At 39.2% G+C, this 25,788-nt stretch overlaps 1 protein-coding gene across 3 annotated transcripts; it reads right to left on the bottom strand.

Moving 5' to 3' along the window:
- Positions 1-803: 803 nt before the first annotated feature.
- Positions 804-25,428, bottom strand: kdm5c (lysine demethylase 5C). 3 transcript variants are annotated; one of them, XM_063464737.1, is made up of 29 exons: positions 25,023-25,428; positions 23,295-23,442; positions 22,597-22,674; positions 22,358-22,480; positions 22,075-22,245; positions 21,804-21,938; positions 17,840-17,896; positions 13,046-13,169; positions 12,505-12,779; positions 12,107-12,265; positions 11,875-11,994; positions 11,614-11,772; positions 9,557-9,738; positions 9,265-9,427; positions 7,527-7,646; positions 7,243-7,437; positions 6,935-7,116; positions 6,678-6,802; positions 6,432-6,579; positions 6,268-6,358; positions 5,259-5,641; positions 5,009-5,147; positions 4,722-4,901; positions 4,376-4,504; positions 3,483-4,232; positions 3,338-3,380; positions 3,059-3,258; positions 1,992-2,168; positions 804-1,894 (listed from the first exon to the last, which is right to left on the bottom strand). In XM_063464737.1, exons 2-29 carry the CDS (start codon positions 23,436-23,438, stop codon positions 1,886-1,888), a joined length of 4,761 nt encoding a protein of 1,586 aa, XP_063320807.1. In that variant the 5' UTR covers positions 23,439-23,442; positions 25,023-25,428; the 3' UTR covers positions 804-1,885. The 3 variants fall into 3 exon arrangements, with proteins under 3 accessions (XP_063320807.1, XP_063320808.1, XP_063320809.1); XM_063464738.1 differs by lacking the exon at positions 25,023-25,428 and adding an exon at positions 24,591-24,998; XM_063464739.1 differs by lacking the exon at positions 17,840-17,896 and having other exon boundaries at positions 25,023-25,427.
- Between the last annotated feature and the right edge of the window lie 360 nt (positions 25,429-25,788).

Raw genomic sequence — 25,788 nt, 5'->3', positions numbered from 1 at the left:
ATCCACTTCAAAGAAAAGTTTCAATTTGAATATTAAATTTCTCATACTATAATGCACTCACTATGCAGTGGTGGCAGTTTATTACTATGTACTATTTTTATTCTTTATCCTGCTGCTGTAACACGGTATGAGTGGAAAAACCATCAGAGCCATCGCTCATTCTGAAGGTCTTAGACTCAAATTGGTTTTCACAAAAGGAAAGTTAGAAATAGTCAGTGTTATATACTGACTGTGGTGCAGTAGTCAGCTCTGCCACACAGCAGAAGATTCTAGGTTCAAATCCAGCCACCTGGGTCCTTTCTGAAAACGGGGCACATGCATGGTCTACCCAGATCTGCACAGGCTCTCTCCAGATACTCTAGTTAGTGTTAATGGTTAATTAGCAATAGATGTGCATGTGAGCATCTGTCTTTCTCCTCTGTTACCTGCCTCTCTTCCCATGACTGTTGGGTTCAGTCTCCTAATAATTTGTTCATTCGCAGACATTTCTGAACAAGCACAAAAACACATGTAGTGAATGTGAATCCTTACAGCAGTTCTTCCATAATAATAACTTAATCAGTGTGTTTAACTGCATTTATAGGAAATCTATATGTTACAGCTACACAAAAAAATAAAATAAATAATAATAATAAACAGGCTTAATTCTCTCCAGATAGAACTGAAAATGTTGTTGGTTGGCACTTATGTGTAAATCTTTTCCCAAAAAACAAAATACCATCTCTATATATAGCACTTTTATGACTATAGAAGGTCAAGGTGAAAAATCAGTCCACGTTTCCTAAACAATTCTAAACCTTTTATTTTTCTAACAAGAGTGAAAAGAAACAAAAGGCAACAGTAAAATGAAAAGTTTATACACAAACTCACGACATCTGTGTGTCTGCAATATCAATAATAATAATAATATAATAATAATCATCTGAACAAAAGAAAACAAAATATATTGAGATAAAGTGAGTTACAGTGAAGTTAACCTTAACTTGCAAAGAGAGAGAGAATGACAGAGGGAGGAATAAAACCAGGAGTCAAAAGGATGGGAGTTTAAAAAAAAAAAGAGGAAAAAATGGCATAGAAGGGAAGGAGAGAGGGAGGAAGCCAGGAGGTGCGGAGGTACATTTTGGGAAAGTAGCACCAAAAACATTAATGCCTGTTTTTAACACTTCCCAAAATTTACTTATTTAAAATGCATGTCCCCTCAAAACAGCATCAAACAACTACAAAAAAAAAAAAAAAAAAAGAGAGAGAGAGAGAGAAAAAAAAAAGTGTATCCATGGCGCTGTTGTCTCAGATCAGTAGTCAAAATCCTCTACTGCAGCACAGCTTCAGGAGTCATGCCCAAACAACAGTCTAAAATAAACCCATAGCTTATCCAACTTCAACAAGTGACTCAAGTGAAGTGAAACTGCAAATGCCGGTCCTCGTGACAGGCTTCGCTTAAACTAGCTTTTAACACAGTTGGGATAACATAGCATACTGAAAGACCTCAGAGACAACTCTAGACCAAAGACGCTCCTATTACGGCAAGTCTCACATCTGTCAAGCACAGTCTTATTATGTTCACAGGAAGAATTCGTCCAGGGAAGGTGGAGAATAACGTTTGGGTAAGACTGCGAGTCTGAACAACAACAACAACAACAACAAAGAAAAAAATAATAAAAAATCCGAACAAGTGAGATACTGCGGTGTTATGGATGATACTGGAGTGTAGAAGAGTCACCACTCTTAGTGTCTGAATGCATAAATGAGGGGTGAGAAGGAAAGCAGAGCACAGGGGAGGTCCTGTATCTCTCTGTAACTTGATACAGTCTTCTGGCACAGAAAGCCCCTGTCCCTTCAGTTTTTCGGGCTAACTGACTTTAACGAAGCTCCAACGATGACTGCATCACAAAATCTATCAAAAAAAGAAAAGAAAAAAAAAAAAAGGTTAACGCCAAGGTACTTTATGCATTTCAAGGTAAAAAGAAAAATCTAGAAAGGGGATATGATACCTCAGGATGGGTCTGGACAGGGGAGGGGGTGTGTCTGAAGGGGCAGGTTTTCTTTGTCTCCGAGGCATCCAGTGACCTTTGTCCTCCATCCCCACTGCCCCCTCTGTGGCTCTTCCTCTTCCTTTTGGAGTCCTTGGCTCGCCCACGACCTGCTCGTCTCTGCTCTTCAAGCTCAATCTGAGAGATGATGAAGAAATTTAAAAAAATAATAATAATGTAGCAGGTCAGAATAAAAAACATTCTGGAAATAATCTTGTAAAACCTGCAGAAGTTCAAACGGTTATGTGTTTACTAGTCATATGTGAGAAAAAACTGAACCAAAATCATCTGAACACTTTAGTCAAGTCTGTCTGCACTGATAAAATACATCAGTGAAATTAAATATGGGGAATTCATCAGTTCTAACAGCAGTATACAGCAATGTTTACCTATACAGAACTGTGTTTTCATGTATGAGAATAGTTTGACTACTCAATGTCATTAGTTTCCGCTATTCCACATATCTACAGGTAAGTAGATGCCAGACACACGACATTGTGTCACTGAACAGAGACGATAACAGAGGCTTCAACTGCAACATTTTGTAACATTTTGTAGAAAATTAAAGAAAGCGTTTTAGTAAAATATAAAAATATTGATGACGGGTTAAGCATTTGACCTAGACGTACTAAGGCTAATGCAGAGACCTGGATTGAATCTTCCTGCCTTTCCCATCTATCCCAAAAGCCCTTGAAGTACATGGAAGCACAAGTTCAAGTAAATAGAGTGATGTAATATTTTGGATTAGTCAGCACTGAACCTTTGCCTGTAAAACTGTATTAACTTTAACACCTGACAATTTACAGGGTTTCAAACTCTAAGATTTGGCTCTTTTTTTTTTTTTTTTTTTTTAAATGCATTTCAAATAAGGAATTGCACAAAGAAGACCAACACCACGCATTCCTTGGGGCCAGAGGTACATGATGTTAGTCCTTTTGTGCTTTGGTCCTGGTTCTAGTTGCACATTGAAACCAAATGAGTTTTGGAAGATTAAAATTAAACTATACCGTCACTTTATTTTCCAGTACCTGTATGAGTGTGTGTAGTGTTTCTCTGGGTGGATCAGAGGCAGCTAGCAGGACTCTGTGGATGGTATGCATCTGATCTAGGGAAACCTCCAGCAGGTCTCCTTCTAGCTGCAGCTCCTCCAGCCGGACCCTGGTGTCAGGGGAAAGTTCCACTACCTGACCTTTTAGCAAGGGCAGCAGGGGCAGTAGAGACCCTACACCTGAAAGGAAGGCAGATACACAGTCAGTACAGTGCACAACTTGACTTTTGGTTAAATTAAAATTAATATGCCATCTCACCTGTAACATTTGACTTCTTGCTGATGCCATTTTCACATCCACCCTGTCAAACGGGCACATAAACATATTAAAGATTTTGCCCTACTGGACAGCTCAGATTTAGTTTAATATAAAAATATACAAGAAGTTGATATAAGGAATTTACCTGTGTGCCATTGCTTTCCTTTGTGTTCTTTTTAGGCGAATTCTCCTCGGTTAAATCAATGACACCGTCGTCTCCTTCCCCTCCCTCTGAGTCGGATAAAACAATAACCGAACTCCCTTCTGTCTCCTTCTCCACGCTCTTCTCCTTTTCTGGTTCATGAAGAAGAGTCTCTTTGAGTTCTTGCAGCCTCTGAAGTACCTGCTGCACCTCAGGTGTCTCCAGTGCTTCCTTAGCTCGGCCCTGCCAAGTGATGGCCCTCTCTGTGAGACACTGCAGTGCTTCACCTTCAGGCAGACGCACGGGCAGCCTCTGCAGGGCTACAAGTAATGCCAGGATAGTTTCCAGGCGTGGGCGCCGTGACCGTTGGCACCGAGGACACAAGAAGCGCGAGTCCCAGTCCCACCAGCAAAGGGGGTTTATTGGTGGTCCAGAAGAGGGTAGCAGGGAGGGGAAAGGAGCACAGCCACCATGAAACCAGTCCTTACAGAGATGGCAGCGTAACTGAGGCGCACGAGGCTGCCCAGAGCACACGCAGACTGACTGGGGAGGGGTGTGGTTTCTGTTACCATTCTCTTTTACAGAGTTCTTGGAGAGGCCGCATGTGTCCGTCTCCATGGGATCATCCCAACTCCCATTCTCCTTGTCCTCCTTACAACCTGCAATGCTAAGTCCAGATTTACGCATGTTCACCTTCTGTAACCTTAATAGCGCATCCTTTTCCTGGTGTTCCCCTTCTTTGAAAGCCATCACCTACAAACAGGGCATAGAAATAGGTTTACCAGTTTAGCATAAAAAAGCATTAATAATGATGGAACTTAAACACTGAAAAAAAAAACCCCCAAACTAAAACAAAACAAAAAAACCTAAAACAAAATCATATTCTGAATACTCACAATAGCTGCAGGGTCCCTCAAGTCCTGAGCAGAGAGTCCCAGAGTGTTGGTATCAGAGTCATCCAAAGGATCATCCAGCGGCCCTGCCTGATCTCGCCTCTCTCTCCTTTTTGCACATGGACATAATACCTGCAGGGGGGAACGCCAAGTTTAATTAATACTTTCATGGAGGTCACAGCGCTGTACAAACCAAAATTAAATTAACTAGTACAACCTCAACACACAAGCATTTATTCAGATAATTATTTGTTTAGTAGGTATTCTGCTTTCAATTTTGGGATTCAGAAATCTACTTTATCGATTAATGATAAATGCCAAAAAACAGTATAGGACAGCTCTAAATGACCTCTAGTAGACTGTGCTGACTGCTCTTCTTCAGGAAAGTCTTGCTGGCCTTGTCCCTCCACGAGTGTGCGCTGGTCACCTGCAGTTCCAGCTGCCTCAGCTCTTCCATGAAGACTGGTAAGTCTCTGCCAATAGCTACCAGGCCCTCCAAATCATCCATACATGGGTAATGCTCCCCATTCTACAACAACACAAACATTATTTAATAATTACAGGTATTTCAAGTATAAATCAAACCATTAAAGTGGGAGGTAAGCTAAAAGAAGCTAGATATTTTTTTTTCCTCACCTGAATTTCCTCCAAGTCTGTTACCCATGCCCGAGCTCGAGTAAGGCACCCCTGTAGAGCCAAAATGTTGGGCAACGTGACTGGGATAAGTTGGGCCTCATTTACTATTGCCTCCAGGGTGGAGAGAGGGTGCTTTTGCCTGGAAGATCAGAACCCAAAAAATTGATAGAATAGACAGAAACGCTTGTGAAACAATAACACTCACTATGGCAGGGAATGTAAATTCTCTGGCCTGATTCGCCCGTCTCACCTTTGTTCGAGGCAGATCTGTGCCTTCTCTTCCCAACGTTCTGCAATCGTGAGTAGCTCCTGAAGCTCCGCCATGGCGGTCTCCACAGACACACTTTGGGGCACATTGCAGCCTGCTTCCATCAGGTTCCTCAACACATCCAGCGTCACTTCCTGCCTCTCACCTTCTTCTGTCCCAAGGGTGCACCTCACCTTGGCCAACCAATGGCCCTGTTCCTTTAGCCCCTGGAGTAAATTACACTCTGGAACCAAAACAGGCAGCTTGGCCCCTTCCTCCAACAAGGTTTGCAACTGCTCAGGGGGTGGCGAGTCCTTCCTCCAATCTTTGTCATTGATCAATACTTGAGCTCGGCTTTGGAAATCCTCCATTGCCCGCAGAACCGTCTGAAGAATCAGAGAGTACCGAGGTCAGGCTAACATCACTCACACTTTTAAGCAGAGACTCATTACAAGATTTTTTCTTTAGATCTCAGTCACACAGCTACAAAAACCAGTCTGTGAGCCCCTGAAAAAGCACAGATCACTAGAGAAAACTGTGTATTCCCCAACAGACTGGCAAGTCGCTGGGTCAAACTGGTCATAAAGAGGGTGCTGCCCAAACATCGTTACTGGTAACTGCTTTAGTCAATAGAAGTCACCTGTAGTTTGCATGACGACACTAGGCATTTACTTTCCAAGTAGTAATTTGCAACTTTTATTTTAACAGCGATCATTATCAATTTCTAGTTTGAGTCACACTTTAAGTTTCAATACTGCTTGGTGAGTAGTATACCACTTTCACATAGTGACAGCTAGCAACCACTTGCAACTGTTCAGGAAATACAGGTTTTTTCCTTATGACTGGCGGTTGTCAGATAGTTATTCACAATCACAAGGGCTAAAGCCTTTGTGAATGAGGTTCTAATTGTAAATGACATAAATATGAAAAAAAACAAACCAGAAGATTATTTGTTTTGTGTGAAATGTTATGTTAACTTCATAATAATTCAGAATTAATTCTGAATTCTCACCTTGACCCCCTCCAACTGGTTTATTACACAGGGCAGGTTTTGTATCGTCTCAACCAAGGACTTCAGCTCGTCCAGAGTCATCCTGTTTTCACTAAAAAACAGAACTACGTCAGTGCATACAACCTAACGCTTTGTGCAAAACTTAAGCTTGGATTCCATCTTACCTAGTTGTTGAATTGCTGAGGAGCTCTGTACTTTTCTCTTGGCAGTGTGCTATATCTTTAAGAACAGTGTTGAGTTTTCTAAGGAGCTCATTGTCAGGAAACTTTTTCTCTGCTGCTTCCATCTTCAGCATCTCCAAGTAGTCAATTTCTGCAGTTCAACAGGCCTTTGGTGTTAGTATCGTCTATTGAAATGATTATGTTTTACGGAAATTTCAAGGCTTTAATTAATTAATGCTGATTCCTCACCTATTTTGTTTCCTTCTTCCTGCTCAAGTGCCTCTTTTACTCTGTTGGCCCAAGAATCAAAGGACTCTGACCGAACTTTTAATCGATGTAACATGGCTAATAACTCATCCAGGGTGTACCTGTACCTGCAGAGTGAAGAGATAACAGAAAATAACACAGATGGTAGATGTATTAGAAAAGAAAAATACCACTGTATTTATTTTATGGCAATTGTATTTACAAGTGCAGGCAAAAAAAACAAAACAACTGATGAATACCTGAGGTAGAGTTTTTCAGTGGGGCAGTTGCACAGATCCTGAGTGTGATAGAGACAGACCAGGCGCTCGGGACAGTTTGAGCAGGCCAGGGCAGAAAGGAAGCATGTGGTCTTACATTTATCACACTGTCTCTCATCATCAGGCAGCAGCTCAAAAGCCTCACGCTCTGCTTCGGTAATGCCCTGCAAGAAACGAGTTTTCCCATATTCTTAAATGAACATTAAATAATCATCAATACATAAATATTACGCAGCTGAGGCATTATTTACTTATATGTGAATAAAATAAAGTTTGCTTCTGTGTCTCACCCTTTCCATCAGACCCTTTCGGAGCTTCCGCTCCTCCTGAACAATGATAAACATTTCCCGATGTGTAGCTGCAGCCAGATTAAGGTCTAGCTTCTCTGGGCTAGCAGCCATTTTACAGGTGAGCTCCTCATGGGAGAATACACAATATCTCCTAAGACGTCTGTAGTGCTCAATACAGGAACGACCAGCAGGCAGCTGAAAGAGACAGAGAAAAGTGATACTGATCGCGCAATATTGAAGGAGCAATGTGGAATGATAAGTTGGGACAGCGTAAACAGACATACCCAATCTGCAGTGCAGAAATTGACAGCTTCTGCAAAGTTATATCCCTGATTGAAACCACTATGGTAGGCTCTGGGGAAGGTAATGACAAACTCCCCAGCACACTGATTGGTACGGACAACCTGCCAATCAGAAGCACAGCAATCAATTTAAAAACATAAATCGTTCTAATGTGTGTACGTTGTTTCCCAGATGGTTGCTTGGGCAGTATATAATATGCATATATGAGCAATTGTTTATTTGTGCACCACAAAGACATTTAACAATCAAAAATTACATGTTTTTACTCTGCAATAGGGCTGTGCGATATGACCAAAATCTCATATCTCAATATAAGACATTTATCGTCCCGACAACGATATATATTACAAAAAAAATTACATTTTCTGTAAATTCTGTGAATCTCGGGCAACTCGACTTGTGTGAAGTGTTTTCAGCTGGGTGTCATGTACCTGAAGTCGAGTGTTACGTAAGTTCAAATGGCTGCAGTTTTCTTTGTGAGTATTTATTACATTGCGTGCTGCGAGGAAAAGCATGTTCTTAAGTTTATTTTTTAGCACCTGAAGGCTCTTTTTAGCTTCTCATCCGTAAACACTCTGCATACTATTTCACGTGATTCAGCTTATTTTGAAAAATCTCAACAGGATCTTCAGCTTTATTGTGAAAGGTTTATGTGGAAAATAAACAAGCAGACGGCGGAGCCACGCAATGGTTTTACCATAGTTGTTGCTAACGACAACGCATAAAAACAGTTGCTTGTGCGTCTGTTGCCGTAATATTGCCGTAAACAGTTTATTTTGCGACACCACGAAACAAACGATAGCGTAATATGAAACGATAGATATTTTCATATCGTCATCTGATATATATCGTTATATCAAACAACCCTACTCTGCAAGTTGCCAAGTTACTGACAAATACTTGGACAATACAATCAGTGCTTCTCCAGTGTAGCCAGTGTGAGATCAGTGGCACATAAACAAGCTACAAGGTGTGGTTAGAGTGCCCAGCCAATTAACAGAGCAGAAGATTATCAATGACCACGATATGACAATAGTATGTTATACAACTGATATGTTACTAATGCACAACAACATTTGTACTGCTGATTCTGAGATGTGAGGATGTCACCCACCACTTCCCACCACAGCACCCCCATACAGAGATTGTCAGGGGAATCTTTGCTGTGTGACAGGAAGATGTAAACAGGCAAGGTGGAAAACAGCTGCACAAACTACTGCTGCTTTGCTGTACTTTGAAGTAGAAAATGTGCAGCTGTATGCCCGCTGTAACCATTCAACCAGAGCAATACATAACCACATTTTGCATGGGTGTGAAGACGTTAATCTGCTTCTGCTAACAATGCCAACGTTACTGACTCTTGGCAAACTGATAATATGACATTGGGTGTGCGCAATGTTTTGTATGATGCAAACCACCACTTGTTTTAGCCTCATTTAACACTGAATTCACAGTTTGATTAATGGAAACTGTGATTAATGGTTTTAAATGTCTTTTAAATACACATTCAATATTTGTGATCATGTCTGAGTCAGCCTGTGCGAGATGTCTAGCAGTGACTGAACTTTCAAAATAAAAGCAAACTGATTGTCCAATCGTGGATAGTGATGTTCTTTCAGACAGGGTGGGGTGGGGGGCATTTAAATGCCTCTGAGGCCTACTAAAGTAAACTCCATGTGTAGGAAACCACTGGTGTATGTGATTTGATGTGACACTGACCGGGACACCATGAGCCATGAGAATATTTGGGTTCATGATGGTGACCAGCTGATGCAGGAGGTCAGGCTGGAACTCAAACAGCTCTGGTGTTAGCTTCTTCATAACCTCCTCAAGTCGCTCAGCTGCCATAGAGGGAACCCCATACCAAGTCTTGGGTTCACCCCTAGAGATGGCAGATACATGGGGAGTGAAGAGGAGAGAGTGCAAAGTTACAGTCTTTCTCTAAAGTACAAATGACATACAGTCTCTGCACTTAAAAGCTTCCTGAACAAATGCATTCAGCATGCTGTACCAGTGCAGGTAGTTGATGGAGTAGCTCCAGTGATCCTCAATGTGCCAGCAGAAAGCCGAAAACACCATGCCCACGTACAGCCATGGCACCTTCATCCCAGAGATGTCTCCATTAATATGGCACAGGAGTGACTGCTCTAGCACAGGCATCACATTCAAGTTCCACCCACAGCGGGCATATTCCTGACCAAAAAGAAAGAAAAAAACAAAAACAAACAAACAAAAAAAAAAAACATGGTTATGAACAATTTTAATGATTAGAGATTGGCAACATTTAGTATTTTAAAGCAAAAATGGCAAAGATAAACTGGTGTCTGTCTCTCCAAATGAAATAAACTGTAGCGCTTCCTCCTCAAATAAAACATTTGGTCAATTAAATACTGATAAATATTTATATTTAAAAATATTTGTTGTACTTTGGACCAAAGGTAAAATCAAAAGAAGTAATTTAATTAAATAATCTTGAACTGCGACAAATTATAATTGACTTTCTTTATAGTAATTTTTGTCAAGAAAGTAAATCAATCGAAAATGTAAATAAATGTCACACTGTAGAATTACATGGAACGCACAGCATGTGCAGCAGCAGCTTTGATGGGTCTTCACTGTAGGTTACCAGCAATTAGGGCTGGGCCATATCATACCGTTCATGGTAATACCAGTATAATGTTGGGCAACGATAAGAAAATGAAATATCGCGATAGAATATGGGTAAAACGCGCATGCGCAGTGCCTTTGTTTTCATACGCGCATGGCGGAAAAAGCATGGCGGTGACGGAGAATGAGAAGGGCGAAAGCGGATCGTTGAATCAAACTGATGAATCAGAATTGGTTTGTAAAAATGCTGCAACTTCAGTGGTGTGGAACTGGTTTAGCTTTTGTCCGTCAGATACACAACAAAGCACTATTTTTGGTAGAGCATGCTAGCAGGCCGTCGTTATTACCGTGTTTTTTGGAAAATACGACACACTTAAAATCAATCCTTTGATTTTTCTGAAAATTGACAGTGCCCCTTATAATCCCGTGTGCCTTGTGTATGAATTCTGGTTGTGTTTACTGACCTCGAAATGATTTTATGTGGTACACGGCGCTCGAAAATCTGTCAAATGTTTTAGTACGACTTTGCTAAGCTACGAACCCGCACTGCTTGATGGATTGTCGGAGCATTACGACTATCGTAGGCAGGAGCCTGGCGGAGTAATACATACTGTGCTTCCACATAATATTACTGTATTGTGTGTGTATAACCTCTTTTTAAGTTTTGTGGATATTATACATGGTTATGCTGAGGATATGTCGGCCAATTTCCACTGGAAATGCCTTTTGGTTAACCCTCTCAGGCTCAAATTAAGTTTTTGTTGCTAATGCACAACCAAGTCCTGCAGTGGTACTTCTGAGTAAAAAAAACTCATAAAATATGTATGTGGGGTAATCAGGTTGTTAGTTTTTAACTGTTGCAAATCGGCAACGCCTGCCTCGAGAGGGTTAAACTGTCAGCAAGGAATTTGCATTTGCACTGTTAAATTTTTATATAACTTTAATGCACATAAAAAAAGGGCTGCTTGTTTAAGTGAAAATACATTGATGTTTTTTTTTTTTTGTTGCACTAATAAAGTTGAGGAGTTGTAAAGTATTTTGTCTAGTGTCAATTATATCGTCAGTTATATCGTTATCGCAAATTTTCAAATGTATATCATGATAAATATTTTTGGTCATATTGCCCTGCTCTACAGCAATTTTAATTTAAGCGTCTATTGTAGTACATTTAGCAGAAAAAACGTTTTCTGATGTAGCTGCAGTTTTACTTTTGAAAGATTTTAAAGGATGTTTGTGATTTTTTTCCACCTTTATCATCTTAACTCTGAATTAGGTAGGGATTAGTTTCACACAAAATCCATTCAACAGTGGTGTTTTGTGCATACACTAACTTCTTTAGGGCTTTTTCTGTTGACAAGATTTTCAACAGTTGATCTAAAGCCGGATACTGCAATCATCACTCAAACAAAAGACTGCAAATGAAAAACTGAGCTTAGAAAATAAGAAAAACAATGCACGTACCTCCTCTTCCTTTGTAAGCTTCCTCTTGCCATTGTTCACCGGGAAGCCACTACCAAACTCTTTGGAGTGTATGTCTGCTCCATATTCAACAGTCACGTCTTCCTCAATACTACTTACTAATCGCCAGAATTCTCTCTCTACGAGCTCAGTGGGGACCATCTATACAGGCAAAAAATATAAACACTAGAGATTAGCCTCTCTCCATTTTAATCACTGAAGGGGGAATCATGATTCATAACGAAAAGCAAATGATACACTCACATGGACAGGCATGTTGAAGTAATCTGCTTTGAAAGTATCTGCCATTTCCCCAAAACTCTGCAGTGTGTACTCCCGTGTCGCTTGCTCAAAGCCAAATGCTTCTGTGGGTTTTTTACACTCCTAAAAAAATTAATTCAAAAAACAAAACAAGATGATACATAAAGAAAATCAAAACCTCTAAGAGTCTTGGAGATTAAAAGGCAAACACATGCTTTTAAACATTCTTACGTACTTCTGCCACACACTTAGGGCATCGCCAGTTGCCCTTGGGAGGATCGGCAAGTGGGGGTAGTAGACAGTAAGTGTGGTAGTTGTCATCACAGCCGTCACATAGCATTAGTTTCTCGTCATCGTCTCCCCGACCACACATCCGACACACAAAAGAATCCACCTTTGAAAGTCAGCGATTAAAATAACATTAATCACAAGGCTTGGAGCCAAATGATGCCAACTTTGAACCAAACATCTGAAGGTTCCTGGGAACCAAAGCAGTGATTCTCGCAAAAGTTCTAAAGAATACCATCTACCTTGTTTACAGGGCTGAATAATAATTTATGCTATAATGCAATTAGATATCACATTTATCACAATTTTAACTGCCACAATGGAGTAATCACTAACTCTACTTACACACTGAGGATTGTTGAGATTGCGTCTAAGGCGCATTGTCATTTTGGTGCAAGGTGTATCATCTTCCTCCTCTTTATGTCCTTTCCCATTCTCTTCCGCTGGTTCTTCTTTCTTCACTGCCATCTTTACTGTAACACTAGGAGGAGGAAGCTGTGGGCCTGATGAGCTCCCATCACTCTGTCTCTCTTGAGGGTCCAGGGGCTCTGATTTGACTGAGGTGTCACTCAAAGGAGGTGGCATGTTGTCCTTGACAGTAACAGTTTGAGGCAACTCATCTAAAAACAGGAGGAAGAATCGCTCAGAGTCAGATGTGGTCATTTATCACAAGACAAGTAAAATTTATATTGTGTGAGATGACTGGATGATTATAGCACACAAAAAACAAGCTTCACAATATGTCCATTTATTCAACTGTCCAATTATTGACTGGTGCCACGCCATTCCCCCCTCATATTACTAGTGCCAAGATATACAAGCCAAAATTCATGGGCCTCAAATAAAAAATAAAAAAAGCTGTTTAATAAAGTTGTAGTAATTATACCTTTCTTTCTTATGCCCTTGTCCCTTGCCACCAGTCCAAGTCCCATCATCTTAGGTCCTGCACCATAAATCTGTAACTTCTTCAATTCTGGGTTCTTCTCTATGTCTTCCTCTGTTGGTTCAGGCTGTGGACAGAAGAAGTCTTTTACAAATCAGAAAGCAAGAAACAGACAGCAGCTACTCCTCAAAGCACAAAGAGCAAGCAGAACACACAGTTAAAACATGAGAGCGTAGCAATGCATCACAAGAAGGGATTATTCTAGGTTAGAAAGTAAGGAAAAGTTAACCTACATCACAGTGAAGCTTAAAGGTTAAGACCCATCACCATCAAACACAATCAACAGCAGATGCAACCATTCATTTAAGTGGAGGGCACTGGTAAGCATTTTAAGTTGTATCATCTATTTAGTCAACTCAGGTTGATTATTAGTTTACGATTCGGGTGAGAAAACAAAAATAAATCAATAGCAGACATACAGAGTAGATTAAAGCTGCCATTCACAATTATTTTTGAAAAGGGTAAATGGATTTTGAAAAGCAATGTCAAAGGCAGGAATGCATCTCAGACACAAAGGTTCATGCTCATATAACACAGATAAGCCATTTTAGCATCTAAAGCTGTGCTAAAACATCCCAAAAACAGATTTTATTTAGTTTTTCATTTCTATTGGATGTTTTAACTTCAGAAAAACTGCAGCAAAATGACATCACATTGCAGCAAAACATGAAAACTACAAATTAGTGTAGCCACATTCTGGACTATATTGCATCTGGGAGGTTTAGAACATGGAAAAATCCAATTTAATCAAAATACTACCTGCACATAATATTAATGAGGGGGGTGAATATTTTAGGACAGTGATCAGATTTTCAGTCTGCAGACTGCACACAACACATGCATGACCAACAATGCTGACAAAACCATAGCAGGCCCTAATGTCACAATTAAATAGAATTATTGTTTTAAAAAGAAAGACACAAAAGCATTTCTTGTTTAGAACAGCCATTCCAAACAAACATAACGTCTTCTCATAACATCCATTTAAGAGGTTTCCTCAGTCACTTTAGTCCTAAACATGAAAGGATTTGGTGAAAACTTGCCCAACCCCCACTTTTTGCACACAGGTGTGCACTAAGAAACCAGTAAACCACATTCAAACCACAACCTGTCTTCCAACAAGACAGTTCATGTTTGCATATCATACCAATACTATTACCAATCACAGCACAAAAACTGTACATAAACAAATACCAAAGACTCAAAATTTCTTTAGATAAGAGGTCAAGACATTACAAGGAAAAAAAGTTACAAATTGAATCAAAAAGGATTCAAAATATTTTCCACCTGTGTGCAGTTGTACTCCCTTTAACTGGCAAATGTAGCTTTGGCCGCCTAAAACATTACCTATATTGTCCTTGTGCATAATGCAAGCACCTTTTTCAGTCAGCTAAACCCTGTGGACTGAACGCAACAGACATCAAAGCAGATGAAAAGGGCTTGAGGTTGTTGAGCAATCACTCTTTGATCTGAGGCCTGTACTACAAAGCAAAGTTTGGGCTTCAGGTTCAACTATGGAGCTAAAGTCTTTGAGCTTATTCACCGCTTATGCTTAATTTACGCTACCACGGTTGTGTCCGTTTGCAGAAGTATTTGACTATAGAGAAGGATTTTCAACCAGCACAAAAGTACTCCCATGCAGTCCTTCAAAATCCCAACTACATGCTGCTCAATGTGGATAACTCTGCGTATTGGTCAAAATCTGATTGAGATTGAGAAGTGAGCCAGAGAAGGGAGTGACACTGGAGGCTCATCAGGAATGAGAGGAGTGCGACAAAAAGAATAAGATCAGAAAGTAATCACAAGTAATAAAATACAGACAGTGGCTACAGCGAACACTTCATTGTTTTTAATACTTTTTCACTTCAGCTCTTTGTATGTTACAACTTTTACTCATCTCCACGGCTGGCTCAGACCAACAACAGCACACAAGCAAGAGTAGCCCTCGGACCGGTTGCACCGCATATTTTTGTTACTGCCCCATCTAACAACAGATGCTCTCTGCAGGTAGACAAGCAGTCCAAAGCTGCCAATGGACTTCCCACACGCTACCACTGCTGAATAGTGCTGGGCGATATGGAAAAAATATTTATCACGATATGAATTATTTTATATCACGATAACGATATATATCACGATATACGACCTGACCTGTGGTCATCTAGAAAGTACGCAGTCTGTAAACAGCGAGTGCCGAGGGTGCAGTCTTTGTTTTGAGTTACCGTAAAGTATGTCGCAAATCCGGGTGCACGTACAGCAGCACCAGCTCGCAAACCATGAGACGGAGTTTCTTTGCGAAAAATATCTTTTTTTTTTATACTTTATTTTTTCTTGCATAAAGTTAAGAGCATGTATAGTTAGAAGACAATACTAATATATTTGCCATAGGCTATTTAACCCTTTAAGACCTACCATAGAACCAAGTCCGCCAGAGCTTATCTTTATGTTTTTACATGCTGTAGTGCCACTTGTGGGAGTATTTCAAGTTTCCATATATCAATACAACCGTTATAGCCCAAATTTTAATAATATGTATGCATTAAGTCCATAGTAACTACATAAATTGCAAAAACTTGTAGTGCAATAAACTACAAAAAAATTGAAAATCGTTTGTTTTGTTTTTTACATATATTTCTAGTTAAAAGAAAATTTAAGAGGTGTATCCCTCAAAACTGTAAATACAAAAGTTTCCAACCACGAGAAATTTATTTTGAGTGTCTTCATAGTTTTATTTTTGAGATACACTAATTTTTATATACTACAGGAAAAATGAAAATAAATATTATAATGCATCAAAATAAACTATTTCCAACAGTGTAATTTGAGTTCTAAGCATCCCAGAAACGATACAGAAAAGCATAAAGTCAAACATGTCTTTTAAAAACACCAACATAGGCTTATAAGGCCCCATTTGCGAAAATGACGTCACTTCTGGTTTCGGGCAGGAAATGGCGGACATGCGATAGTTCGCGCTGACGTATATGTCAACGTAGGAAGTCTTATGAATGTCGGCAAAGCGTGTTTCTGGAATATTATCTTTTTGTTGCTGCAAGTTTGGAATATTATGTTTTTGTTGCTGCAAGTGCTTCTTATGCAAAGTTATATGTGGAAGGAAACCGTGACCTAGGACAAGCTAATGGCATAAGATGTAAGTACAACTCCTCCGGTTTCACATGCAAAAAAAAAAAAAAAAATATTGCACTACCTTACGTGGTTCCAGTTCTACAGGGATTTAAAAAAATAGTTAGGTAAAACGGAGTGTGCCTGCTCCGACCGGTTGTAAAGGGATAATTATATATTTTATGTAATAATTTATAAAATTTGGGTTAGTACGATATAAACGATAGAAGACAAATGGCACGATAGACACTTTTCTATCGTCCACACGATATATATCGTCATATCGCCCAGCACTACTGCTGAAACATAATTTCCCCAGTAGTGTGTTTCTACTGTCATGGTAAGCTATGCTGCCAACATAACCTCAACCAGAGCAGGTTATGTTTGAGAATAAGAGTTGAACATCAACAAACACCACCAGCTAGTGACTAATCAATTCTGTCAAATATAGTGCATGTTGTGAAAGCATCTATAATTTAAAGAATTATCTAAAGTCTTTCCTTGATGAGGACCAGTAAGAAATAGCCTTTAGAGCAAATATATTTCTAGATTTTTTTTGTTTTTTTAAAACACTGAACCTGTTAATCTTTGTAATCACATATGCTGTAAACACTAGACAGAAAAACACCGGGGTGCCTTATTGAGTTGACAGACACCTTCGTGTGATTTAGTGCGACTGCAGATAGGGTAGGTGAAGCCAAATAAAGAACAGACATACTGGATATGCCTCACTTGCTTCATAGTACAGGCCCCCTGATCTCAAATGGGCAAAACCACCTAGACGACAACAATATGTTCAGAATGGTGCTTATTTATTTTAGTGCTTGAGTGCATTAAGAATCCAATACTTCGCTGTCTGCTGTCAAAATATAGTGCTTGGTAAGTGAAACCCTATTAAATTAAACCTAGCTGGTTCTTCAGTGTGAGTGCACTCAAAAAAAGAACACATGCAGTCACACTGTTAACTGCTGTAATGAGGGAGCAAGCCAACACAGCGCAAGTGAAAAGGCACACAGACATCCCAGCAACAAAGCATCACAAGCCAATTACTACCACACAGAAAGAGCATGAGTGAAATAGAGAAGACTAGAGAGCACAACAGCCCAAAAACGAGACTAGAAAAATTAATTTGTCAATATTGTCTATAATGAACCGTTTTAGTTAGGGCCTTGGAAGAATGGTTCTCAACAGCAGTGTCATTCTCGTATTCAAAGTCCAATCCCCTTGAATTTTTAAAATAATATAATGCCTAGAAACACATCGATAGCATTATAAAACACTTCTGTCCAAGATGAGACTACACGGTCTCATAGTCCTAGAGCAATTTTAAGAAAAAGACCAAAGGGCTTAAATAAGAAGAAAAGAAGTCAGGGAAGTTTCTGTGCATTCAGTGTAAATCAATATGGAGATTTAACAAGAGAAGGCTTTTTATAGCAACAGTTCTGTGACCATGTTATGGGCTGGCACCCCCACACTGAGAAGGGATGATTGCATGTTAATGAAAATGTTTTAGTGGTTAATTATAAAAACAAACATTTAGACAACTTCAAAGGGGGTATGGTGGTCTAGGAAAAGAGTGGGGACGTAAAGGGAGCTCATATGCTCAAGAGGCAGTACCGCAGAGATGAGTTGAGAGCCAGTGGTGAGAGGATGGGGGGCCAGATCCTCTGGACCCTGCAAAGGGAGACAATAACAGCAACAATAAACTAAGACAAGAGGAAAACAGGAGATGAAGGAGGAAGGGAGAGAGCCTGGAGAGAACAGCCAGTAGTTGTAGAGAAACAAAAAAAACCCAGTGGGACATTATGAGTCCAGGATCACATCTTATGTAGGATGTACAATTTTAGATCTAATAGGAGCTGCTGAGGATTGCCATTTTAGCTGAGGTTTGTTTTATTGCACGACACTTGGAATGCAGACTTTTTCTAAAGTTTTTCTAGATTAGATTAGCTTTTCTAGAGAGATAGAGATATTTGTAAATACAGAATTAAACAATATTGTTTATATTGACATAGCGCGATATCAATTATTTTACACAAAGCCTTTTTTAGTAAAGCTGTGCTTGTGAACCCTCCAACTCATGCTCATTCTCAAAGTTCACCTACCGCATGGAGGGAAAATTTGAAGGTTTATGTCTGTGCAGTTTGTACTCATCAAGTTCATGGTAGTCGAAGGGGCTTGGAAGGAAGTGCCTGGACTTAAGGGAGTCCATGTCGCAAAAGTCAACCAAGTATGATGACTTGTATAAACAATGTTAAGAGTCAGTCACCAACTTCAAAACTATCAGTCTGCATTTAGTATACAGTGCAGACTGGTAGGCAGTGATTTTTTTAAAGTATAAAACAAGAGTAGCAGGTTACTCTGTGTGACCTTTTTGAAATTGCTGTTGTCAGTGAAGTCTGGTGGAGTCACAGCTTCCCTTTCTTGTCAGAAAGATTTGTCTGACAGCAGGTAAAGTGGTGAAGACACTTAAGCTGATATCGATTTCTTATAGATGGCTAAAATTCATGATGCCATCAACCTCGTCCATAGCCACAAATGACTTCAGTTGGGTGTTCTTGTCTGCTTTTGTATATCGACTGAAGGTAATATCAATTATAGCTCTGACACACAGTTTAATGAACTGAACTCTAAGTGAAAACTGTTTTGGGTCTCTAAAATAAGTGCAGAGTTTCCTGGAAATTGCAGTAAACTGTGGCAGAGAAACAAACTGCTTTTAAATAGGACCCATGAAATTAATATTATTACATTTTTTTGTTGAGCAACCTGGTGATAAAAATGCTTTTGACATCTCCCCTGTTGCTTCTGAAGAATATTGTGAGGCATATATCCCTTTTATTATAAATATTTAATATATGATTTTTGGGCACAAATTACCCAGCCCTAGTCTGAACATGTGCTCAAAACTGGACGTGTTCAAATCCCAGTATAGTGCTGTATAAAAGCTGAAAGAAAACCATGCATTGAATAGGATATAAAGCACATTCTTAGGCAGTAATCACCGTCAGTTAACTCGTCACAACTGCACACATTAATTTTCAAAATTGTTTGTTCTCAAACTTAAATGTGCAAAATAAAAATGTATTCCAGCATAAAAAAAATAAAGAAAATTAAAATCTACAGGCAGCCATGCTGCATCTAAGTAGAAGCAGATGTGAATGTAGGTTTGTCCAAAAGTTGGGTTGTAGATTAGTAAAAATTATTAAAGATAAATAAATAAAAATATACTGTGCATTTACTTGGGTGACTGGAGAAACTGCAAGAAACAGATCAGAGTAGTGCTGGGCGATATGACGATATATATCGTGTGGACGATAGAAAAGTGTCTATCGTGCCATTTGTCTTCTATCGTTTATATCGTTTCTAACCCTAATTTTATAAATTATTACATAAAATATATCATTAACCCTTTACAACCGGTCAGAGCAGGCACACTCCGTTTTGCCTAACTATTTTTAAATCCCTGTAGAACTGGAACCACGTAAGGTAGCGCAATAATTGTTTTTGCATATGAAACAGTAGGAGTTGTACTTACATCTTATTCCATTAGCTTGTCCTAGGTCACAGTTTCCTTCCACATATGGCTTTGCAAAAATTGCATAAAAAGCACTTCCAGCAACAAAAACATAATATTCCAGAAACAGGCTTTGCCGATCCGATCAGCTGTTCATAACACTTCCTACGTTGGAATATAAGGCAGCGCGAACTATCGCGTGTCCGCCATTACCTGCACGAAACCGGAAGTGACGTCATATTCGCGGAAAATTTAGTTTTTTACCTTCAAAGCCTATGTTGGTGTTTTTAAAAGTCATGTTTGACTTTATGCTTTTCTGTATCGTTTCCGGGATGCTTAGAAGTCAAATTACACTGTTGGAAATAGTTTATTTTGATGCACATGCTGTGTTTTTGCAAATTTGCATTATGATATTTATTTTCATTTTTCCTGTAGTATATAAAAATTAGTGTATCTCAAACATAAAACTATGAAGACACTCAAAATAAATTTCTTGTGGTTGGAAACTATGTTGTGCAACTTTTTTGTATTTACAGTTTTGAGGGATAAGCCTCTTAAATTTCTCTAACTAGAAATATATGTAAAAAACAAAACAAAAACGATTTTCAATTTTTTTTGTAGTTTATTGCACTTTCTTTTGCAATTTATGTAGTTTCTATGGACTCAATGCATACATATTATTAAAATTTGGGCTATAACGGTTGTATTGATGTATAGCAACTTGAAATGCTCCCACAAATGGCACTACAGCATGTAAAATGTAAACATAAGCTCTGGCGGACTTGGTTCTATGGTAGGTCTTAAAGGGTTAAATAGCCTGTGGCAAATATATTAGTATTGTCTTCTCACTATACATACTCTGAACTTTATGCAAGAGAAAATAAAGTATAAAAAAATGATGATAAAAACAATGACTCCGTCTTGTGGTTTTGCGACATGGTGCTGCTTTACGTCACCCGGATTTGCGACATGCTTTACGGTAACTCAAAACAAAGACTGCACCCTCTCCACTCGCTGTTTACAGACTGCGTACTTTCCAGATGACCACAGGTCAGGTGGTATATCGTGATATATATCGTTATCGTGATATAAAAGAATTCATATCGTGATAAATATTTTTTCCATATCGCCCAGCACTAGATCAGAGAACAACATAATAGTGCAAAGAGGAGCGACAGCAGAGGAAAGCAAAGCAGCGCGACAGGATGGAGAATAAGCAAACTATGATGCGCTCTGAGTGCACTCTCATTTTCCAGATACAACTGATTTACATGGGTACATAAAAGACTTGGAAACAGTAGCATGACAGCATGGTCCACTCGATAAGATTTTCAAACACTTGCAGTGTAAATGGTGTGCCTGCAGTGATGGAAGCACTGTTATTTCTTTGCAAAATGATCACAGAAGTAGAAAGTGAACTGTTAAATGACACTAAAATTTAAGCATGACGGAACAGGCTTCTGAATTCACTGTTACTTCTAGATAGAACAATAAATATGCGCAGATAACTATGTTACACTTAGATTTAAAATGTTGTAATGCAAGATAGAAAAATCAAAGTAAACATCTAATTTAGTTGCATAATTTAAGTCCTCCTAGAAAAGTTTCTTAGGTTTGCACTTGCTAATTTTACGCATCTTTCCAGTAAATGTAACCAGCGCTGATTGTACTGCTGTTTATTTTGACCATAACACTTTTTACATAAGAATTTTTTTTAAATCACAACAGTCACATTTTTCTTCCCTTATATAATTATAAATAATCCCAATCAGGCTGCCTGAAAACTACATGAATACCAGGTGGTCACGCACACAGGTTAAATCTGACTACGTTAAAACCACGCTGCTGCTGAAACAGACTAGATTAACCAAACCAACACGAGTTTTGCATTGCTTTACAAACAACTTTTTCTGTGGTGGACAGTTTCTTTTTGAGGCAGCAAGCCTATTTGGAAATGTGATTCAACAAATGCCATTTAAGTAACCAAAATACACATCAACAGAGTTATTGGTCACAGAGGTATGCAAATATACTCAAAGAGCATTAAGGACTGATAGTCTCACTCACATCAGGCTGGCAGCGGTTTGCTCTGCGTCCGTAACTGCTGATTTTGGATGGCTGCACTGACTGTCGTAGGGGAATGGAGTGAGGCTTGTACTCTTTGTCCACATCTTCCCCGTCATAGTGCTTCGGCTTACAGTGCTGGTAAGTGTTTGGTTTTTTTAAGGAAAGAAAAAAAAATGTAATTTATTAATACTATTCACAGATAAACTCAATTTGATGGCTGTCTATTAACTGATCACCCCATGTACCAAGAGACCAGACTGTAGAGCATTACCTGCAGGCTGGCACCAGATTGGAACATTTCATAGGGGTAGACAATCCTCTCATAGTGTGAGCGCAGCAGAGAACCGATGTTCTTGCCCGGAGGGTAGCCAAGCCTCTGCGCAATGCGAGCCCAGCGCCGCTCCTTACAGACCATCTCAAAACCTCCTTCATCCTTCACAATCTTTGGCAGAAATATATTTTTACCCATACTTTTTACAAACTGAACAATTAAAAAAAAATATATATATATGAAGTATATATTTTGAGTTTTAAAAAAATTGATTTATACTCACCTTTGACAGGCTGAAAAGATCAAGAATGCGCCTTTCAATATGTGGAATTTTTAAAGAAGATCCCTGGATCTCCCAAAATCTGGCGATGCGGTCCAAATAATTAAGCTTCACTCTTGTCTCCGCCTAAAAACCGATGTATGGGGAAAACACCACAATTACTATAGCCTTTTCCACCCAAATAAATTACTGACAAATAAAGAAATTAAAAAAAAAACCACAAAAGGGGAGGGGGGACTCACCTCTAATTCATTAAGCCTCTGAATACGAGGTGTGAAGTGAAAACTATCCAGCTCCACTGAAAATGGAGGTTGCCAGTCCTATTTAGTAGGAAAGACATTCAATTAGAACATGTGTGCCTATGTGCTAAATCAAACTTGTGTAAGATCTTGCAACAGACTATTCAAAGAGGTAGGAAAAAGAATAATAGAGCATGGGAGAAAGGGAACACTGAGCCTATTTTTGGACTTATTTGGGTTTAATGGCTTTTGGGCTCAAGAACTTGGCACAGCTTTAACCAGAAAGGATGGTTAAGGTCTTTCACTCAAGAGTAAGTGAAGCTCAAGCTGTGCACAATAATAGGCCTATCTCTGCTGTTATCAATTCTGAAGAAATTCTAATACAAATTTAAAAAACAAAAAACAAAAAAAACAAAACGCACCACTGCAGGTAATTTGACTAGCACTTATAATAGCTCCTATTTGTATAACTTTTGAGCAAGCCCTAAACATGAATAAGAAAAGCAAATTGGATTTAGTGGACATATACAAAACTAAACGCAAGTGTAATCCTCCTTCAGGAGCAACATATATAGACATTTTAATTAATACTGTACATGGGATTCCAGAGTCATGGAATTTAAAAACGACAATAAAATTGAAGAAAAATAAATAATTAAATACATAAATACAACATAAACCAAGTATAAGCAAGTATTTACTGGTGGAGGACGAATTTTACAGATCCCAGATTTCTCTGCAATTGGACGTATCTTGGCGATGTAGCCTAGGGGATCCTGAAACTCCTCCCATGACGGCTCAAATACTGGACACTCCGGAGGAGGTACAAATTCTTCCCCTTCCATCGCCCTGACAATAGGGAAATTGTCAAATCATACAAGTTAATAAACTCTAGCCCACTTAGTAATGTGCATGGCAGCAATAATACAGAATGTAAAAAATATTTTATGTACATGAGTCTGTTAGTGTACACACAGCAATTTGAATACCCCCGGACCCAATTCATGACCTAGTGACCTTTATAGATACTACAGGACACTCCAGAGTCAAGAATACCCACAAAACTATAAGTCAGTGTCATCATCATATTTACATACATGTTGAATACTTCATTAAATGTTCTCACTGACAGAAAACAAGAACAAGTGGGCGGGCTGGTGACGTCAATTTTTACAAAGGTATTCAGGAATGTCAATTTCCCCCCTTTCAGGTTAAATCTTTGATATGTAAATTGTACTTTATAGCCTATTTGCTTAGTCTTGCCAAATCATCACTTCCTTATTCTGCTCTCAGGTTTACATATACACAGATGGGTGATGATCATGTTGAAAACACTGTTTCTAGTATTCACAACAGTTTACACATTTCTTAATAATAACATATATCATGCTGGGAAATCCCAGGACTATGATTTGTTTTTTACCCTTGAAGTGCTCCTTGTTAAAAACCCCTCCCCCATCATCAGACAACAAAACAAATGCCATGGTCTGGTAGGTCTAAAGGCCCAGTGTTGGAAGGGGCTAAGGTTTTAAGTTCTTCTTTATCATTTGGGCTACACAAGAATAATTAAATTTGATAAAACACACGAGTAATTTCTATATGAAAATGACCAAGAAGCACTGTTGTCAATTAAATATCTGCCTGCAAAAAGTGTCGATCTAGTGCCTTAGCTTTTCAACGTTTCTATTTTTATTTTATTAAAATAAAAATAGAAAAGGAAGTTGAAGCTGGGACTTCAGTAACATATTTCACATCCATCTAATCCCAAACAATGGCGTGGAGGCCATGAACCTCAGATACAGAAGGCCTTGCAGCTATCACCACTCATGAGTGGGCTGGATTAGATTACTAAATATGACAAATACAATAACCCTCTTTACAGAAGCCAAAGAATCACATCTAAACAACACTATTAAATAACACATGTAACTATTAGGTTACAACTGTTAGCTTCTACCAACTAAACTTAACATAACTGACGTTTAAACGAACCTTACCTTCAACCAGAAGCGTAACGACAGAAATAAATTATCAGAAAATGCCTCCAGTTCCGTTATTTATAGTGGATTAGCTATGTGTCATTCATTTCTCATCTTCTATCACCTAGGAACTCTATTTGTGTCTATTGTCCAGCTATCAGAGGCGATAACGCAGCTTGTGGCTAAACGCTAGCACCGAGGCCTGCACTTTTTTTCTCAACTCCGTCCCATCGCCACCCACAGTGGTAGGTAACTAGCCTTAGTTAGCTAACTGGGCGGCTGAAAAAACTAAGTCAATACTACAGCCGCAGACCAGCTAACCTACATAATGTCACTGAAGTCGACGCCAAAACGCTGCTAGTGAACATTAATCGTATATATGCAAGTTGATATGCAGTTATCTGTTGATCTGATTACACTACAACATCTCGCTGCATTCCCGTGACTGACCCGAAGACACCTCGATGTCCCGGGGTATGATAGGGATTGTGGCCGCTCTCCTTCCTCTGTTGTTGTGATGACTGGTGGCTTAGCTAACGATGGCCAGCTGTGCTCGGTCCAGTTGGCTAGCTACCGCTGCTAGCAAAGTTGACCGTTTTTTTTTAGCTTCAGCTCTCCATATACTCCGGTCTGTCAAGCACACGGGCTCAAAACATGGATTGCTGATGTTCGTTTAATACTAAACGAGGTTCTCAAACTTTGTCAATTATGTCGTTATCAGTCATTTTCCGATCAACATCATTACTCTCCTCAGGCCATCCTATCTTTCTTGACGAGACGCCATCTTAGCTTTTTTTCTCACGACCGAAGTACAACCTCAAATCTCTCACGTCTCTCACGTTTACTCCCTGAAAGTAGTACCCACGTAGGCAAAACACAAAGCATGTAATTGCTGCGCGACCAGTTGGGGAAGAAGTAGGTCAGAAGAAGGGAGGTTCTACTGTGTATTTAAGGGAGGAAAAAAGAAAAAAAAAAGTTCACATCTGTGACGCCTGCTCTTCCGCAGCACATTAACAGGTCACTGATAATGATCAGCACGATAGTTCTCTTCCATTCTCTTTCAGAATTTCGGAAGGAATACGAAACATTAAATGTTAGCAGAAAATGACAAGCTTAATAATGAAAAAAATTAATAAATAAACAAATCAATAACAGTGTCAGACTTTCACCAGGTTGGTTCCTGGTTATTTATTGCCGTGCAGATCTTCCTGAAAGT

Source organism: Pelmatolapia mariae, linkage group LG20 (assembly GCF_036321145.2).
Source record: "Pelmatolapia mariae isolate MD_Pm_ZW linkage group LG20, Pm_UMD_F_2, whole genome shotgun sequence".
Taxonomy (NCBI): domain Eukaryota; kingdom Metazoa; phylum Chordata; class Actinopteri; order Cichliformes; family Cichlidae; genus Pelmatolapia; species Pelmatolapia mariae.
The sequence above is the reverse complement of the archived record's forward strand: the minus strand, read 5'-3'. Positions and strand labels throughout refer to the sequence as shown.

Bases quoted from the DNA above. Each gene is read 5' to 3' on its own strand.
- kdm5c (XM_063464737.1), bottom strand. From the start codon at position 23,438: ATGGAAGGGGAAGAATTTGTACCTCCTCCGGAGTGTCCAGTATTTGAG. The intron at 6,359-6,431 runs GTAAGATGGAAT...TCTGTTTTTTAG, and splicing joins CTCAGCAATTCAACAACTAG to TGAAAACAGGATGACTCTGG. The intron at 4,902-5,008 runs GTGAGGAAAAAA...GTGTTGTTGTAG, and splicing joins CAGACTTGGAGGAAATTCAG to AATGGGGAGCATTACCCATG.